This window comes from Trichoderma breve, chromosome 3 (genome assembly GCF_028502605.1).
Source record: "Trichoderma breve strain T069 chromosome 3, whole genome shotgun sequence".
NCBI classification, from domain to species: domain Eukaryota; kingdom Fungi; phylum Ascomycota; class Sordariomycetes; order Hypocreales; family Hypocreaceae; genus Trichoderma; species Trichoderma breve.
Window position 1 is genome coordinate 3791964 of NC_079234.1, and position 17757 is coordinate 3809720.

Sequence of the window (17757 nt, forward strand, 5' to 3'; positions counted from 1 at the left end):
CAAATCCTTCTTCTTCTTTTAACCCTTCTTCATCTCCATCTCCTCCTCCTCAACCCACTTGTTCGAATCCACAACCTGAGCACGTATCCCCTCCACCGTCGTACAACACGCCATATATCCAATCCCCCCATCCTCCTTGCCTCCTCCTTGCCTCCTCCTTGCCTCCTCCTTGCCTCCTCATCATTCCACAAAATAATTCAACCCCGTTGCATAACCCCCCGACTGAACCCACCTAACAAGCTCTCCAGTCTCACTCAAAAATCTATCCAGAAACGGCATCGCATTCACCAACAGGTCATACCACTCCACCAAATAGGAGAGCACCAGCATCAGCACCGGCGGCGGATAACTCATGCGCAGCCCCGTCGTAATCACCGAAGAGAGTGTGCCGTGCCAGTAACGTTGACTCGCCAACTTCGCTCGTAGAACATCCTGTACCGGATCACGCCCGCCGTGTGAAAGACTGTCAGCGGCAGACTGGCCGCTGCTTCAGGCCACGGAGCTTCGTATGGCTTTAAGAATTTCCGCTTCGTTGGTAATGTCAATCTGGATAAAAGTCACTTTTGACGCTGCTCCACAAGAAAAGTCTTCTCTAAAAGTAAACAGGCCGACGCGCATCCAAAGATGCGAATAGCTTCAGGCGGAGTCCCCATGGCCAAAAGATGCAAAATAATCTGCCCTCCAAGAAACCCTACAACCCATATTATGGTCAGCAGTGTCATTCGATTTGCTAGTATAATATCTTCAGTAAACTCACCAGAGCCTCCCACCACGATATACCGTCTATCCTTCCGAGGCGGCAGCCTGTCCTCCCAGTCAATCCCATCCCTCTTCACCCGCTCAAATACATCTCGGACATAGTCTCTCGTCAGCGGCTCTCTCGCGCGATCAGCCACTTCTTGAGGTGTGTGTGAAAGCACCCAGTTCAACCTGAGCATGTAAAGCACCAAGCAAATGGCACCCACAGCGAGTACGAGAAGATATTCTCCCATAGAAGCAGCCAGCTTGCAGTAAAATGCTAAGAACAGTCTATCGAGTATCAAACCATAGGTATCAAAGAAAGGTTTTAATCTAGCTCTATTGAAGCAAATAATTGTGCAACGAAGAAGGGAAGCACAGCACGTGGACACATGCAAGACACGAAGGGAGAATCAGCGGGGGATTTGAAATCGCAAAGGCATCTAATCCATGGATATGTATTCTACTTTAGTGATAGGCTACCTTGTTTGATAGGCTACCGATCATTAGGCGGCACTACGCATCATTTGGTAAATTGATTTCAAATGAAATAAGCATACCTACGATAAATATGTACGATTGCAACGAATTATGCCTATTGAATCTGCGAGTATTGAGTCAGTGCATCTGCTGGCTGACTGATCATTGTTCGGCAGCTTAACAATACCAACGCACGTCTCACACTCGTCACCACCACTCCGCACATTAACACCCATCAATTTACTTGATTGCTCTACTTACATATTTGTACATCATCATTGATCCATACGACTTCCGTATACTGGCCCCTAGAGTAACCCCTGAGCACAAAACAAAGAAACTCAGCGTAGCTCACCTCCCTCCGGGCCCGGCGCCGTATGCTTTTACTCAATTCCTCGAGAAGCCATTACGGTTCCGTCATTTCTTAGCTTCCCTGTATGCGATCAAATCGGTCAATGACGAACGCGAGTGTGCAAACTACAGCAAGAAGCCTGTAATGTTACCGGGACAACTGCCAAACAACTCCAGCTGACCCTTCTTCACCAAAACGCCCACTTCTTGTTCTTCTTCTTCACATCTACTTCCACCAATGATTCGTGGAACGCATCCTGGTCAGTGACGCCTCTCATGGTGTCATTTGAAGATCCAATATGATCCATGTGAGAAACCATCCCAAAGGCTGGCCTGAGCATGTCTTCAAAGACATTTTCAGTCTCAAGCTGGTCGGTATTCCACGTGGTCTTGTCACCATACTCCAAATTGACATTTTGATTAAAGTGGTGGCGCAGACGAGAAGACGTTAGGCTGGCCTCAAAATACTTCTGAGGCAAAGCACTGTTCAACGAAGTTTTAGGGCAGGCAAAAACTCGAACTGCCCCTGCACCTCGTCTGCCGCTGGACAGACTTTCTTCCATTGAGTAGCTCATGGTGATTGTGAGGACACTATGATCTTTCTTCTTTCCGTGGCAATATCGTGCAACTCGCCGCATGGTGACGGCCTCGAGTTCGCGGGTACCATTATAATCTGGGTACTGAATTGTCACATCGCCCTTGTCATTGGTCCTGCAAAAGAAATCCGTTAGCTTACTATTTATCCCGGCGCACACACACTCAGTTTGTCATTGACTTACAAGATTTCCATCTCGTCGATTAGAGACTCGACGTAACATTTCAATGCATACTCAGGCTCCAAAGCCCTCGAACGGACTCCGCGTGCCTTCATATCCCAAGCTCGTTGGGGGCAATGGAGGTGGATTGCAAATATTTCGTGGCGCGGACCCCGGACTCGATATTGAAACTTTTGGGCGTTTAATTCGATGATGATGGACTCCTCGCCTCTTGGACCAAAGTAGGTGCACTGGAAATCGTACCAAGTCTCCTTCTCAAACAAGTTCCACGGGGTTTCACCTGGTGGCGTAATGCTGACCAACATATTGGCATCACCTTCCGATGTCGATAGAATAGGGGAGAAGCCAATACGGTCTTGTCGGAAATTCTCGCCATTCAAGAGGTTAGTCACATCCTTTGTTGCAAACACCGGGCCAGAACCTGTGTGGTTTACGAAGCTCGGGGCCATTTGCTTGATATATATGCGCCCAAAAACGACTTCCAGGGAAACATAGCCCGAGGCCAACTCAAGAATTTGCGACATTTTCTTAAGCTGATTCTCTGCGTCTCGCAGGACATCACTCTTTCCTTGCGGGACATCCCAACCGTTCTTACTGCAATCCTCGAGTTTCGGTTCCTTTGAACTCTCACCCGTTTTAGAAGACAATACCACCGATTCCACTGAAGGAGTCGGATTGGGTCGACTGGGGCCTGCATTTGCATTGGCAGGTCGTGGTGGCCTTTGCGATGGAGCATTTGGGTACCTGGCAGCATCAGCATATCGTAGCTGTGGCTTCGTCTGCTTTGTCTGCTTCGGTGACATTGGTGCTCCAAGCACGGGAAAGTTGGAGTCGAACTAAAAGAGGGTATTTCGGTCAGTGAGAATTCATAGCTTTATCTTGTCATTTGGACTTACTTCTGCGTCAACTCTGGGCTCCCTTGGTGTCATAGAAGCCGAACGCGCATTTTGATTTCTTGGGGCTGGTCCCTGGTGGGCATTCAAACCAGTCCTTCTAGGAGAACGAGTTCTCTGAGACGAGTTGGTGATGCTACGGCCGCCTCTCTGATTCATGGTCTGAAAGAACTCTTTCGGCTTTTCCTCAAGTAATCCAAAGTCAACAAGATCACCAACGTCATGCGCCTCAGTGCCCGCCAACTCGACCAGATCACTTGTCGAAATACCCATTTGAACATGCTTCTGAGCTTTGGTAGAAACATTCGCCGAGTTGTGCTCACGAGCATCCATCAAACCAAATTGGGCCTTGCCACCAGTATAAAAATGCGCAGCAGCGTGATCCTGAACTTCCAGGGGGTTACTTTCTGTCACAATGGTAGCAATTTCTGTCTCGGTCTCAGTCCCAAGCTCGGAGGGTTCGCAGCTTTGAAGAGAAGTATATGGAGAGCCCTCATAGGCAATGTCCAAACTCGACTGCTGTGTCTGCGATTCATCGTCTAGCCATATTAGGTCATCGGAACGTTCAAATCGCTCAAACCGGATGATGTCTTCATTCACTTCTTGAAGGTCTGCAACTGTACTCCGAACCGCACTGCCGAGCATTTCATCTTCACATGGAACTTCCTCGTCTGAGTCGCTGAGAAAGATGAGAAGATCTTCCTGGTCGCAGTCAGACACCGCAATTGGATATTGAATCATGCTCTCCAATTCTCCTAGGCCTGATACAGCGCCTGTTGTTGTTGATGGCTCTAACATGTGGGAGTACTCGTTCTCGGTAATGGCCAGTCGCCGCGTAGATCTTACGAATGTATCCACATCCTGAAATTTTGGAGAAGCGAGAAGCTTCTGGTCGTTGGGTAGCTCTTGATTCTGTGCTACTCTGTAGCCATTGTTGACAGATACAGGGGAGGTTGGCTCCAGGTTATCGTCCACCACCGAGTCATTAAGGACGCTTTGACTGTTTTGCACAGGTCCACGAAAGGCACTGGATGCCCTTGTTTCAGCTGATGCCGGGATGGCTTGATCTTTCGGATAATCCCAGTTATGTACTACTTGAACCTTGGCGTTCTTTTTCTTGGTAGGCAAAATGTAACCCTTGAAGGCGTTGAATGTCTGTCCCACTTCGAGCTGGCGTGTATCTTTCAGCGGATAAACAGTATTATCAGTGATCCAACGGCCGGTTCTATCTCGAGTGTGAGTCCTTATGACAGCCGCGTTCGAGAGATACTTGTACTCGTCCGCAATAGCCAAGCTGCCAGACCGAACGGCAAAGGTCGCCTTGACTAACCCAACGTGAGACATCCATCTGTATGTGAGTTTGGTAGCCGCAGGTCCCTCGAGTAGAATCAGGTGCGATGATACCTTTGGTTTACTTGCCTATATCTCGTTAGATGTCTCAATCTTGCTATGGTAGCAGAGGAGAGAGTAAAATACGCACCAGTAGATTCAGAATCGTCCGAAGCCTTTGGACCGCTCTATCAACCAGATCCATTGACTGCCAGGATCCGATGTAGATTAGATTCTCCCTCAGGTTGTGCGACATTTCGCAATTCGTGTGAAATGCAAAGTCAACCACATTATTAGGCGCGTTCTCGGACTTTGAAACGCGGGAGAAGACGGACAACAGCGTATCGATGGAGACTCCAGTAGAATTCTGCAGCCCTCTCCACACTGTCTTGAAAGGTAGTTGGCCCAGTATTGCAGGAAATCTGTATTCCTCAAAGTCTTGATAAATGTCGTTACCGATAGACTTGAGGACCACCCATGGAATTATGAGAGGTTCACTGGTCTCCCTGGAGACGACATCTGGATGAAACGTGCCCTCACGCACATCAGAATCTACCACGTTAAAATCTAGTGGTCGGACCTCCTTTTTCAGGAGCTTGTGCAAAAGATGCTGGATGATATCGGAAACTCGGCTCTGAAACTCAGTCACCGTGATACATTTGAACCAGGGTATTTCTGGCTCATACAGTATCTCGAGAAGTTTGCCCTGGAAGAATAGTTAGTGAAGTCTCCAACCAGACCAACATGCTACAGAACGCACCTGACAGGCCGATTGGGCAGATTCAATGATACGCTTGACACCAAGTGGGAGTAATGGAGGGTTGCAGGTGATGTAAAACTCTACGACACCATAAGACCCAAGTGTTGGATTCGGAGCTGCCAATGTGGCCAGGGCTGTGCGGACTGCTGATGCATCCGCGTTGTACTGAGAGCTTCCGCAAGACATTGTGACAAAACGTCCACAAACAACAGTTTAGATATAGGGTAACAACAGCCTGTACTTTGTGATCAGCTTTTATATCTTGTAGACATTCCTATGCAAAGAAGGGAGTTGCTGTAGAGGCACCTCTGTGCGCAGAAAGAAATCACGGTGTGGGATTCTGAACTTACCTAGCAATCAATCCACACTCAGGGTACAATAAACGGTTCCTGCCGCAGAAATCAAGTCATAGAAGCTTCCAAAGTAATCTAGAATGCACCTAAGCGACCTCTAGAAACGAGGGAGGTCAGCAGGGAACCGAAGCATCAACACCCAAATCAGTGTCCAAACAAAACCGACTACGCTCTTGCACAGAGTCGGCCAAAAACAGAATACGAACGAAGCACCAACGTATAAGGACTCGAGAATACAAAGACGAAGTTCCTATGCCATTCTCGTGGTGTGTCTGTGGGTGCTGAGGTGAGTCTGTGGTTGGAAACGAAGAGGGAGAGGTATAAGGAAAAGGAAACAAACGGAAAACAAGAGGAGAATAAATGAATAAACAGGGTACCTGTGGTCGAGAATCTTAGGGCTACAAAGAGAACCAAGTAGCACAGCAGCTGCCAGGTGGGTGGCAGCTGCGAGGGAAAGTGCAGCAGGCACGTGAACTCCTGACCGCTTTGCACGGGAGCAATTCACTGCAGCTTCAATAGCTTCAATGTTGGCTATAAGTGAATAATACAGGTAGTCCCATTGTCTAATAAAGTATAGAAATTTGGGAATGTGTGAATAGGGGTGTGTGAATAGGAAAGTGTGAATATAAGAGTGTATTTAGAAGTGGTATATGTATCTTCTGTTGAAGATCGTTGATAGAGCTTATTTACAGGTGTATGTTGGGTAATTGGGTCGTTGTAGAATCGCCAATATGCAGTAGAAGTAGCCTTTGTGTAAAGTTGATCCTCATTTCCTCAATGTCATATCCATGGCCCAACACACATCTATTAAACATAACAAAGATGCTTCAACTCATTGTCCGCAATGTAACACACTTAAAATATGCACACCATATCACTCTGCAACAATTCAACAGAAGAAACATTACAAAACCCGCCAGTCAAGTCCTCAATATATGCATTCATATTCCATATCTTTGCATTCTCTTAAACACACAATGGCTCCTTATTTATCATTTATCTATATATATGCAGTGTACTATATCTCTCTCGCAGCCAAGCGCAATCGTACTCTCTCCCAGCTTCCGTATCGCTCTGCTCCAAAAAAAGCCAACAGACATAGCGCAAGCATGGGTGGAGATTATACCGCTTTAGATTTCTTTTCATTCTTTTCTTTGTTCTTTGTTCCTTTGTGGAAAATGCATCCAACGCCAAGTGCATCACGAAAGCAAAGCGCTTCCCAGCATGCAAAAATACAGAAGAGGGGGTGGAAGAAAAAACATGGGTAAGGGGGATGGAAGAAGACTATCATATCCTGTCCAAAGCCAACTGACCGCTCTCTCTATGTAATTAACAGAAACGAATGAAAAAGTAGTAGCAGGTGAAAAAAACACAAGTTTAACGGAGGGAGAGAAGGGGAAAAAGTAATAAAAGCAATAAGCAAAAAAGACAAGAGAGGGTTAAAGGGGAGAAGGCAGGGGAGAGAGAGAAAGTGGTATCATTATTTAAAGTCGCTGTAGCCGCACATGGGTAGTGGGAAGTGGGAAGCAGAATAACACAAAGCAGAAGAAAGAAGAAGAAAAAAGCCATGAGCATAGAGTCCCCCCGTAAGAATGCACCGACAGTTTCGATAATAAAACGCAAAGTGGTTCCAACGCCAAAAGGAAAAAGGCAAATCCAGAGGGAAAATATGGCCGTGATAGAGAAACCAGTAGAGACAGCGATGCCATGCGGCTTCACCTTCACTCGGCACCTTTGACATTCGCCTTGACGTTTAGCGCCCATCTCAGCTTGTCCAGCGTCTCCCTAGACTCTTCCAGTATTCTTTGCTGCTCGGCTTCCGTCTTCCTGGCGTTCTCCTTGATGTCCTTGAGATTCTCCTCCTGCGCCTTCTTGTACTCCTCAAACAAACGCGCAATGTCTTCCTTTTCGCGCCTCAGCTTCTGGATGTTGCTGTCCTGCTGCTCGCACAAGTCTCGCAGTGTCTGGATCTTATCGTCGTCCGACTTGCGCTCGTCAACGATGGTGGTGATTTCCGTCTTGATCGTCGCAATCGCCTTGTTGACCTCGTCGCCCTGGTCGCGCCAATGGGAGGAGATTGCATTGTACCGACCTTCCATCAGCTGCGCATAGCTCGTTGCGTCGTCGGCCTGCGTTTTGGCGTCGCGCTTGGCCTTTTCCATTTCGTCCCTCCAGTTCCGCTCCAGCTCTTGAGCCGCCACGGCCTTCTTCTTCTCCATGTCGACCGTTGCCATGAGGGTTTCGACCTGGCGTTCTTTTCTTGCCAGCAGCGTCTTGGTGACGTTTGCTTCCAGCAGTCGGCTTTCGTAGTCGCTGACCATGCGCTCCATCTTGTCCTCGACCAGCTTGGCCGCCTGCTTGGCCTCTTCCGCGCGCAGCTTCTCAATCTTGATCTCGCGCTTCAGGGCGTCATTATCGCTGACGAGCTTGTTGATGACTCGACCCGTCTTTCCCAGACCGGCCTTGCCAATTGTCGAATCCCATTGCGCATTGTCCTGGTGGTCCAGGTCTCCGTCTCCCAAGCCGCCGTTCTCTTCTGGCGGTGCCGGGGTTATGACTCTCGGTATGGGACCGACGACTTCGATGGGGGCCTCAGGCTCAGGCACCTCAGGAACAGTTGTGGTGTCGAGATTAGGTTTCGGGGATGGCGCCTCCTCGATGGTCCCGTTGGACGCCACGGTGGACAGTCCGCTGGCCTTGCTGGTGACGCTGCTGGACAGCCCGTTGCTCTCGGGACTCGTCTCGGAGCCCTCGAAACTGGGCACGCTGCGGATCGTGGCCGTCCTGCCCAGGACCTGAGCCTGCTTGGAAACGGAGGCGGCGCGACTCGGCATGGCGTTGACGGTGCCGGCAGAAGCTGGTGTTAAGGTTCTGGTGCCCGGTGAATCATCTAGCGAGGGGCGCGCGGGATTGGAGGCTGCGAGGGGCGATTCGCATCAGCGGTCAGTCAAATCAATCACTCGATCCGGTCCAGATAGCAGAGATGAATCGGGGGGATGTTTTGTTTGGTGATGGTTGTGACTTGTGGTTTGTGCAGGGCAGTGCAGTGCAAGTGTATGTACAAGACAAGTACAGTACGAGCCAGGTACGGAATAGGTAAGCAGTCTGGTGTCCAAAATAAGGTACAAAGTGTCATGTGTAATTAAGAGGTGGAGCTCGTTTTCGCGTAAATGAGCAGCAATGCGTGCAACGCGCAGCCGTCATTCATTAGAAAGAAAACCGGAGCCCGGAAGAGGCGAGGATTTTGCAGTCAGAGCGCAGCCCAGCCGCAGCGATCAAGGGGAGAGTGTACTGTAAATGTACCCAGCAGGTACTCGGACTCCGTAAAGAGGGTAAAAACACTGGACTGGCAACATGAACTCTTCATACTAACCTGTGCCCTGCGGTGAATCCTGGTGAATGCTGAAAAACTGCTTGTGAAGGCGGCGAAGGGCCATTGCTTCTGTCACTTCAATTCGCCTCCGTCATCCACTGTCTCATACAAACAAATAATATGATAGAAACGGCCGTGTTGTGTTTCGTTTATGCTGCAAGCACCGCTGAAACCGCTGCCTCAATCTCAATCTCAGTCTTTCAGTCAGCCAGCGCAAGTGCCCTGTGCTGCCGTGCTGTATTATGAGCCGGGGGAGGGAGGGCAAGGGTCGATGAGATTGGTGATGTAAGATGAGCAGAGCTGGGGGACGATCGCGTATCAGAAGAGAAGCAACAAAATGTCAAGTATAAAAGAAGAGAAATAAAGAAGAGAAAAGAAAAACAGAATAGACGAGATACGAGCAAAACAAATAAAAACTTCACCACGTCATGCCATGCAATAAAAGGGCGGCCATTTTGTTAGTTCGTTCTTGTACACGTAGCGACTGTATACCGCCTCTCACTACTAGGTAATAAACAAGGGGAAGCTCCCCCAACGGCAACCCAAAAAAAACGGCATTCAAGGGACATAATCAACACAATGCGGCCAATCACAGAGAGGCAGAAGAAGAAGAAGAAAAAAGCAAACATGAACACACACACAGCCCCTCATCCTTCTTTGTTTTTGCTGTCTCTCGCTTGCCGCCTCTCATGTCTCTCTCTAATCTCTACTCAGCCTGCAGCAAAAAAAAAAACAGGGTCAGCCTGCAGGGGACACATACGCCATGCCATGCTTACCCTGACCTATGAACGGCTTCACGTGTCGCGTGCATTGTGTGGTGCTGCATTGTATTGTTGCGTACTGTATGGAGTAGAGATGCTGCAGGTCGTTAAAAAAGATGCATGTATGCATGCACGTGAAGGGGCTGGCCAGGCAACGAAGACGTGCGCAGCAACTCCAATGAAATATCGCCGACGACGTTATTAATCATGGGTGTATGATGTAACTGCACGACAACCTTGGAAAATGCAAATACGGGGTAAATCAATAAACATTGATTGATTGATTGACCGTCCAACGCCGCCGCCGCCCTTCTCCCTGCATTGCCAATGTCACTGACGGCTTCTTGTTAGCGAGAAATAAGCTGCAGGGTACCCCATTCAATCCATCGACGAAGCTATTGGGACAAATCTCGCTTCTCAGGTGTGAAAGAGTAAAAACCTCGGGTAGATGACGCATGGAGCTGGAAACAACAGTAGAGAATCGTATCTGAGAGCAGCAGAAAGATTTCTCACAGGTCGCATTGAATGTGGGAAAAGAAAAAAGACTGAATGAAGGTGAATGTACTGTAGGATATAAATTCCTGTATAATAATGGTATTGTCCAAATAACTGCTAGGTATAGTATTTATTTGCCCGCCAAACCCTTCATCTGCTCGTTTGTGAATCTCATACAAAATTTATCCTCGCCCCCTTCTTCCAATACACTGGGGCAGTTCCGTGTAAACCATCCTTATACATACACATCTCTCTTATATCCCGGATATCCGCGCCATCTTTTCTCATGTTCGCGTGGCGGTCAACGAAACGCCTTGCCCCGTTTCATACGCAAATTCTACGCCGCTATTACGACTTTGTAAAGTCCCTCTATTTTGTCCAATCATGATCTGGCCATGCATTCTGTGACGATTCCCTCCCAAGTTCGAGCCAGTACTTTTCTTCTTCTTTCTCTTCCACAGCTTCTTGGCTGCCGAGACCTGTCATCTTTCAAGCTGTTGGTATCACATCTAGCCCCTCTCCTAGTCATTCTGTAAGTAGATACAACGCCATTCTTTATGTGGTAATGGCAGCTCCTGCTGGCGCTGGTGTCGGGCTATCGTTGTTTTCGCGGTTTGTCGCATTTTCTAGAAATAGTGGCCGATATTTGGTAAGATATTTGCCGGCCATAGCCCTAGCATCTTCATCTGTTCCAATGGTTAGCTCTGCTTGCCCCCCGAATCGATAGAAGTGCTCTAAATGTGGGAAGAAAAGGGGGAAGAAAGAACATACAGTCTGTCCAAATATCCTGAACGGTATCCAGAGCAGCCTCTTTGATGGGAGGTCGCATAATCACCAAATACAGCAAGCTCGTCAACGCCAGCTGCGTCACACTTGGATCTCGACACATGTGCTTCACGCGAGAAAGAATCGCCCGGTTTAGCTCGGGAATCTCGCTCAGAAACCGCGTCAGCACCTTGTCCTGTGGGCGCAGGTACGGTAGGAAGCCGTCAATGAGCTGTAGCGTGCACTTCTCGTAGTATAGCGGATGGTCGCCCCCGGCCTTTTGTTGCACCTTGTCGTTGTACCACTCCTCGCACAGCCATGATACCGCGACGTCAATATGCGTTCGGAAATCTTCCATGATGTAGTTGTAAAGAATTTCCCTGATACCGTTGTTGAGGGATGACGGCCGGCTGGAGTCGTCTGCCTCGGCCTTGACTGATATCTCCTCAAGCCCTGCCGATGACCGTGTTGCCAGACGTGCCAAAATGGTCATCCAGGAATCTCTGCTCTCGGAGCTCGCTGCAAGGCGATTGAATCCGGCCTTTTGCTTCTTCGTTGCTGGTTCGTCTAGAGACTTCATCATCTCTAGCACTCTCGTTACCGTGCCGTTGCCCGCGTTGAGGGCCATCTCTGGCGTCAACTGCTGCGGCTGGGGAAGGCTGAAGGATCTCAGCCCCAACGTGTCGTCTAGGCTTATTCTGGGTTCGGCCACGGCTGGTGCCGGGGCGTTATCCAGCTTGTTCAGGATCTGCTCCGTATCCTCTGCTTGATAAAAGTCCGGCTCATAGTCGTCCTCGTCCTCCTCGACACCCAAGGGCGCAGTGTTTGGGTTCAGCTCCGCCGGAGGACTATTGTTAAGCGTCTCCAGTCGGCCGCGAACACCATCTACAGCCTTTGCGAGGACCTGGGCATCCAACCTAGACAGGGTATTCACGGCAATTCTGGCTACGAGGCTGGGGGGAACCTGAGAGACGTCGAAGAACTTGAGTCCATCGTTGCCAATAAGGGTAAAGACATCGGCCAGGCTATGGGGGCCGGGGCCCAAGGGGGGGATCTGGATCTGGGAAGCCTCGATCCGCGGGCGCTTGGCATCATATCCATCTTGTGGCTTGGGCTCCAGAGGTCTTTTCCGGCCAGCACTGTCGAAGAGCTCGGCTACCATACGCATTGTGCCCTCCACATGCTGCTGTATCCTAGGCACGATTGGGTTGTGGGGGTCTCGCTTACTCAGGTGAATCAATAGCAGCCGTGCCGTCTTTTCCATGGACTTGATCATCACCTTGGTTTTGGGAGTCAGTGGTGAGTTGGCGGCTTGTAGAGGGTTGAAGTTGAGCAATGCATTGAGGATCCGACTGGATGTAGCTGGGCGAGTCCGCACCATGATGGACAAGCAGTTCAAAGTCGCATCTACAAGAAGACCATCGCTAAGCTTGGTAAGTATGGGCTACGCCTCAAATGGTCAGAGTACCAGATTCGAGTTGGAACTTACTTGTTCCCCTGTAATATACTCAACATGCGGTCCAACAGCCCACTGGCCTCTGCCTCCAGAGTTCTAGGATCGAGCGTCTGGTGGTTGGGCGGGACTTTGTCCAGAGAGACATCCAGTCCACCGCCATACTAGAAGAACATTATGTGTTAAGGAGGTCTACTTTTTTTTTTGTCTGGAACAGCCATCATTTCTTACCCTGTGTTCAGCGCCCGAAGCAACGCTTTGCGCCAGCACCACTCGCTGGGCAAACTTGATGCAGCATATCCTCACCGTGGGAGGGACATTGTCCCACAGCTGCAAAATCTTCTGCTTGATACTCACCATCCTCTCCCACGTCACCGTGTCGTAGCTGTTGTTGATGCTGCGATGGTGGTAAAAGTCAGTTCAACGATACGTTTTCTTTACATGGGAAGAGAGAAAGCCACCGACATCCACCTCATGGCCAGCGGATAGATGCTCGCTGCCGTCTGTATCACATTCCTCAGGACCTGTGCATCACCCTCCTGCTCAATCAGCGACTCCAGCGTCGTCAACACATATGGCTGCATCGTCTCCTTCTCGGAATTGGGCAGCGCCGGCGTGGCAAATGCCTCGGCCAGGAAATCGGTGACCCATCGCCGCAGCTCTATCGGCGCCGTGGGCCCAATGATGGGCAGGATGCCTCTGACCACGCTTGGATAGTACTTGACGTCGCCCAGGACCAGCTTGCGGGCATCGTTGAGCTGGCGGATCTGGTCTGGCACAGAGAGGGCCGACGAGGAGGCCATGATGACGTCGACGAGGCGGCAATGGCAGGCAGATAGATAGATATAGATGGTGTTATCTCTCAATGCGTGGGACGAGCGATAGGCACGAGCGAAGCGGACGACATCAGAGGAGGGGAACGTGCGGGAGAAGAATGCAAATGCAGATGCAGATGCAGCATTTGAGGTCGCGCGACAAACAGGCTAGGCTACTGGAATAGTATCAATGTCCTTCTTCTAGTCGATCGTCATGCCCTGCGCCAATCTCCCACACCAGCCACCACAAGTTTCTTGAAGCTCGTGACTCGGAGTCGCAGCAAGTCGCGCCTGTCGGAATGGCGCTGCCGAGGCCGTCGTTTGTCGATATCGAGATGCTTGGCGAGCCGTTTCTTTTGGTGAAGTCGCAAAGGCAATGCAGATGGCAGATTTGCTGGTTGCTTGGGGAAGCTCTGCCAAAAGGTTTTGGCGACGGGAACGTGACGCGGGTCCAAGGTGGCAGATCCCTGTCACAGTGTGGTCGGCAGTAACTCGTCAGAACTTTTTGGCCTAGGCCTAGAATCTGGGTGCTTTTTCGAGGTACCGGCTCGGGTGACTGGCTGCTAACAGCAGTGCCTGGGATGCACGGCAGCTGCTGTTTAGCCGGAGAAGCGCCGTCAAGGTCAGTTCTGCGCTCATCCCACTCTCCGGCGCATGATACGATGCATCTTGGTCTTGGACAAGAGCTTTGCTGCATCTTGCTGCGGAAAACATGTATAGCTCTCCATATCGAGCAATGGCGTATGTCTCCCATCTACAGATACTCTTCAGTTTGCGAAACCTAAGTAACAGAAAATTGTTCTAGTTCCCATACCACCTACTACGATCGGAAATTGCGACAAGGCCCTGCTCTTGTTCGAGCGAGACGGCCGTATCTCTTCAAGAATGCTCTGACCGGCCTTGGGCTCTTTGCGCTCGTTGGAGGAGTTTGTAAGCTCATGGCCTATCCATTCCCACATTTGCCCGACTGCAATGACTGACGTTGTCTTTTCTTCTCCTTACAGACTGGTATACCATCAGCGCCGTTGGACAAGACGACTTCGAGGATGTCAAGGTTCCGGATGCGCCTCGACAGGCGTCCAAGGCGAAATAAATACATGTATACATATCCATGAAAGGAAATTATTTACGACCAACGAGATGGGGGCGCCTATGTGTTGCAAATTACAATCCGTCAGCTAAATTTGCTGTGTACTATTACTTTTTAGAATCTGAAAATGGGTTTTGTTGATTCAAAGCCGCTTGCCTCTCCTACCGTATACATCACATGCCACAATCAGTTACAAACATTGGGCCGCAATTGTTCAAATGATATTCTGTTGCTTTGAATATGTGTAAATAATAATGCGAAGAAACAAGCCGCCATTTCTGTACAATGAAAGACTTCCCATCTGCCATGCAAAGACAATCCCGTTGCCGCCAGTATCAACCTCCCGAAACCTAGACATGATAAACGCCATCGAATCTTTATTACCAGTGTAACCATCCCTGAACCCTTCAGACCAAAAAAAACACGCATAGACAAGAGAAGAAGATGGAAAACAAAAGGCCGCATTTCCTTTTACAATGAGCCGACAACAAGCCCTGATCTTGGGTATCATTAATGTCCGAACGCAGAAATCCTCATATCACAGCCCAGCTACGCGGGCCCCTTTCCTGAACAATATGCAATTTTTTTCTTTCTTTTTCAAATGGAAGAGCAGGCGCCTCTTAAGCCGCAGCCGTTTTTGACCCGCGACCAAGTCCCGAGATGCCGCCTATTTGCTTCATTTGGTGAGATGCTGGGTTCAGGATATTCCGCGTTATTTCGGGTGACTCCGATAGTCGTGCAGAGAGAACAGGCGATCGAACTGCTCCCGGGCCATCGAGAGCTACCTTGAGATCAGTCGAGGCGGAAAGCGCATTTTGCGGTGTCCGACCAGCAGGGACGGGGACAGCTGGCTCGGGGCGAGCTTCCGCCGAAGCTGAATGGTGCTGGTAGAATTTATGAGAGGAGTGATTCGGGTTTGCCCAAGGTGTGTTCTTGACAAACTGCTCTCCTGCTGGGTCAAGACGAGTCAGGTGTGGCGGTTGGTATTCCTCACGGATCTGACTTATCGAGGGCTTGTGCCGCAGACGCCGGGTTCGCTGATGGCGGGTCAGCAAATGAGAAATAATTTTTAAGCAATGGCCAGCTGTAATAATAATTTCGGACTCACTTCCATGAGGGCCAGGTCAGCTTCCAGCTCTGATGCAGATGCTCCTTGCAGCTCCGGTCCGGCTGGGAAGCCTTCGTACTTGGCGAGGCCGGCGAGAGTCGACACCTCTGTGTTGTAGGCAATGGCGTTCCGGACGCGCTGCGAGGGATCCTTGGGGAACAACAGGCCATAGTCTGGCAAGCTGTGCGCACTCCGCCGAGCGCTCTGCACATCGTACCATTGCCTGTTGAGAGCCTCCAGAGCATGCTCTCGCTTCTCTCGGATGGCCTGAAAGTATTGGCCCCATATCTGAGCTTTCTGTGCTACTGCACGCCGCTCAAGGGCCTTGAGTCGGTATTCGTGCTCGGTATTGATAGCCTGCAGCTTCTGTTCGAGTCGGTCATCAAGGCACTGCTTCATGTTGAGGTATTCAGGATGTGTGGGCTCTGGGGCATGAAGCGATTGCTCCTCTTCTTCGAGCCTCTGCAGCCTATCCTTGTAAAGCCTGCAAAAATTGTGAGTAGAGCGTCGCTGGGTCGAACAAGATGGGCGGCTTACCGGTCTCTAAAGATACCAAACATTTCCTCTATCTGAGTCCAGTCTCGATAGGCAGCTTGCTTCTTTTCCACTAGATTGTTTCCCCCTCAGATTAGCTTGTGCTTGATACACCTGACTGATTCTGGGGAAACTTACGTTCTTCGAGATTTCTCGCCGCAGCATCAGTCTCTTCGTCAGCTTCGGGTTCTGCCTCGTCTTCCTCGGGGTGATCGGCCTCAGCCTCTTCTTCCATTGTGGGATCTTGCTGCTCGTCACGAACTTCAGCTCGAGCTTCGCTGTCGGCATCATCTGAGACGACCATCTTTCGCTTGGAGCCGGTGCGTTTGGTCTTCCTTGTCACCTCTGGAAGCTCGTCCTCTGCCGGTGTGTCTTGGGCCGTGGCAGACGCCTCATCGTCGTCCCCGGGGGACCCGCGTCCGCTTGCCGGGTTCGCAGCCGGCGTCGCGTCATCTTCAGTAGCTGCGGGAGGGCCGTCGCCATCTCCGTTGGCAGCTGAGATTGACCCGGTGCGTTTCCTCGCTGGCTGTTCTAGGTCTAATGGGTGTTCGATGGCGGCAGATCGCTTCCGCTTTCTCTCTTGTGAAGAATCGCTCCGGGCACCTTCATCAGCCTTCAAAGCCGTCGTCAAGGGCTTTGTCGGCGATTCGTTCTCATCAATGTCGTCTTCGTCTTCGTCTTCATCGTCTTCCTCGTCGATGTGGCTGTCGTCGCCTGAGGCAGAGTCATCGCGGCCGTTGGCTAGCGCCCTGCGGAGCTTGCTCGGAGTGTGCTCAAAAGCCTCTCCGTCATTGAAGCGCCCAATTCCAACGTCATGATGTCTCTGTATTTGTGGAGTGTCGTAGAGTCTCAGGGTTTCAGCCTCGGTGTCGTTGGCCTCAGAGTTAACGTCAGACGCTGCGTCGGAAAGGGCGCTGTCAGAGTCTGATCCGCCGTGGTCGGTGGCACGGGCGTCTTCAGGACCGACGCTCAGATTGTCTCTGTCCAGATGCATGTGCTCAATTTCCTCGTCGTTGGCATCTTTGTCGTCGACCTCGCTGAGAGGGCTGGAGATGTTGCTGTCCTCGAGATCGCCGCCCGTAGCCACGGGGGGGAAAGCAGCCGACGCCGAGGCCGTCGCTGCCATTGTGGTGCCGGTAGCGCAGAGCGAGACTCTTGAGCAGACTGCTGATGCGAATCGGCAGTCGAGACAAGGGCGGCTTCAGCTCTGTCGGTCGACAGTCGGGTCAGAGGACAGAGGACCGGGCGCGGACACCAGCACAAGGTCGGCTGCGAAGAAGAAGAGTTTGAGCGGGCGCTGGGGTGGGATCGGGGCCGGCGAGCGGGTGAAGGGCAAAACGACGTGATGTTGATCCGCGGGCCAAGCTGAAGCTCAGGCCGTGTCTGGACGGGCTTTTTGTCTCCGTGACGGGGTCGTGGCAGAGAGGCCGGAACGGGCTGGGAGGGGAGAGGAAGAAGACAAGGTGCCGCTTCGCGCATCTACGAAGTAGGTATCGGCTGTGACCTTACAGAGCGCTGCACCAGCCGCCTGCACAAGCCCCAACAGGCGAGCCAGGCCCTGGAGCACTGGAGCCAGAGCCCGGGCGGTGAATCCTGGCGTGGCAGAAACGCGGTCATCTGCGGGCCTTCGGGCCAGCGAGGCCAATGACGCATTGTTCCGCTGAAAGCCCGGCGGCGGGACCC

At 50.9% G+C, this 17757-nt stretch overlaps 5 protein-coding genes across 5 annotated transcripts; 1 reads left to right on the forward strand and 4 right to left on the reverse strand.

Moving 5' to 3' along the window:
* Nucleotides 1–1757: 1757 nt before the first annotated feature.
* T069G_05555 (uncharacterized protein) lies at nt 1758–5513 on the reverse strand (the record flags this gene model as incomplete). Its single annotated transcript, XM_056172765.1, has 5 exons — nt 1758–2280; nt 2349–3181; nt 3242–4657; nt 4719–5273; nt 5328–5513. The coding sequence occupies 5 exons, from the start codon at nt 5511–5513 to the stop codon at nt 1758–1760; spliced, it is 3513 nt and encodes a 1170-aa protein (XP_056029623.1).
* Nucleotides 5514–7401: 1888 nt separating this feature from the next.
* T069G_05556 (uncharacterized protein) lies at nt 7402–8514 on the reverse strand (the record flags this gene model as incomplete). The annotated part of the gene is made up of 1 exon (XM_056172766.1): nt 7402–8514. The coding sequence occupies one exon, from the start codon at nt 8512–8514 to the stop codon at nt 7402–7404; it is 1113 nt and encodes a 370-aa protein (XP_056029624.1).
* A 2350-nt stretch (nt 8515–10864) lies between these two features.
* On the reverse strand, nt 10865–13330 carry T069G_05557 (uncharacterized protein; the record flags this gene model as incomplete). Its single annotated transcript, XM_056172767.1, has 5 exons — nt 10865–10995; nt 11081–12498; nt 12564–12691; nt 12759–12924; nt 12993–13330. The coding sequence occupies 5 exons, from the start codon at nt 13328–13330 to the stop codon at nt 10865–10867; spliced, it is 2181 nt and encodes a 726-aa protein (XP_056029625.1).
* A 748-nt stretch (nt 13331–14078) lies between these two features.
* Nucleotides 14079–14435, forward strand: T069G_05558 (uncharacterized protein; the record flags this gene model as incomplete). The annotated part of the gene is made up of 3 exons (XM_056172768.1): nt 14079–14083; nt 14148–14272; nt 14347–14435. The coding sequence occupies 3 exons, from the start codon at nt 14079–14081 to the stop codon at nt 14433–14435; spliced, it is 219 nt and encodes a 72-aa protein (XP_056029626.1).
* Nucleotides 14436–15052: 617 nt separating this feature from the next.
* T069G_05559 (sds3-like domain-containing protein) lies at nt 15053–17200 on the reverse strand (the record flags this gene model as incomplete). The annotated part of the gene is made up of 4 exons (XM_056172769.1): nt 15053–15469; nt 15541–16024; nt 16078–16147; nt 16213–17200. 4 exons carry the CDS (start codon nt 17198–17200, stop codon nt 15053–15055), a joined length of 1959 nt encoding a protein of 652 aa, XP_056029627.1.
* Nucleotides 17201–17757: the final 557 nt, after the last annotated feature.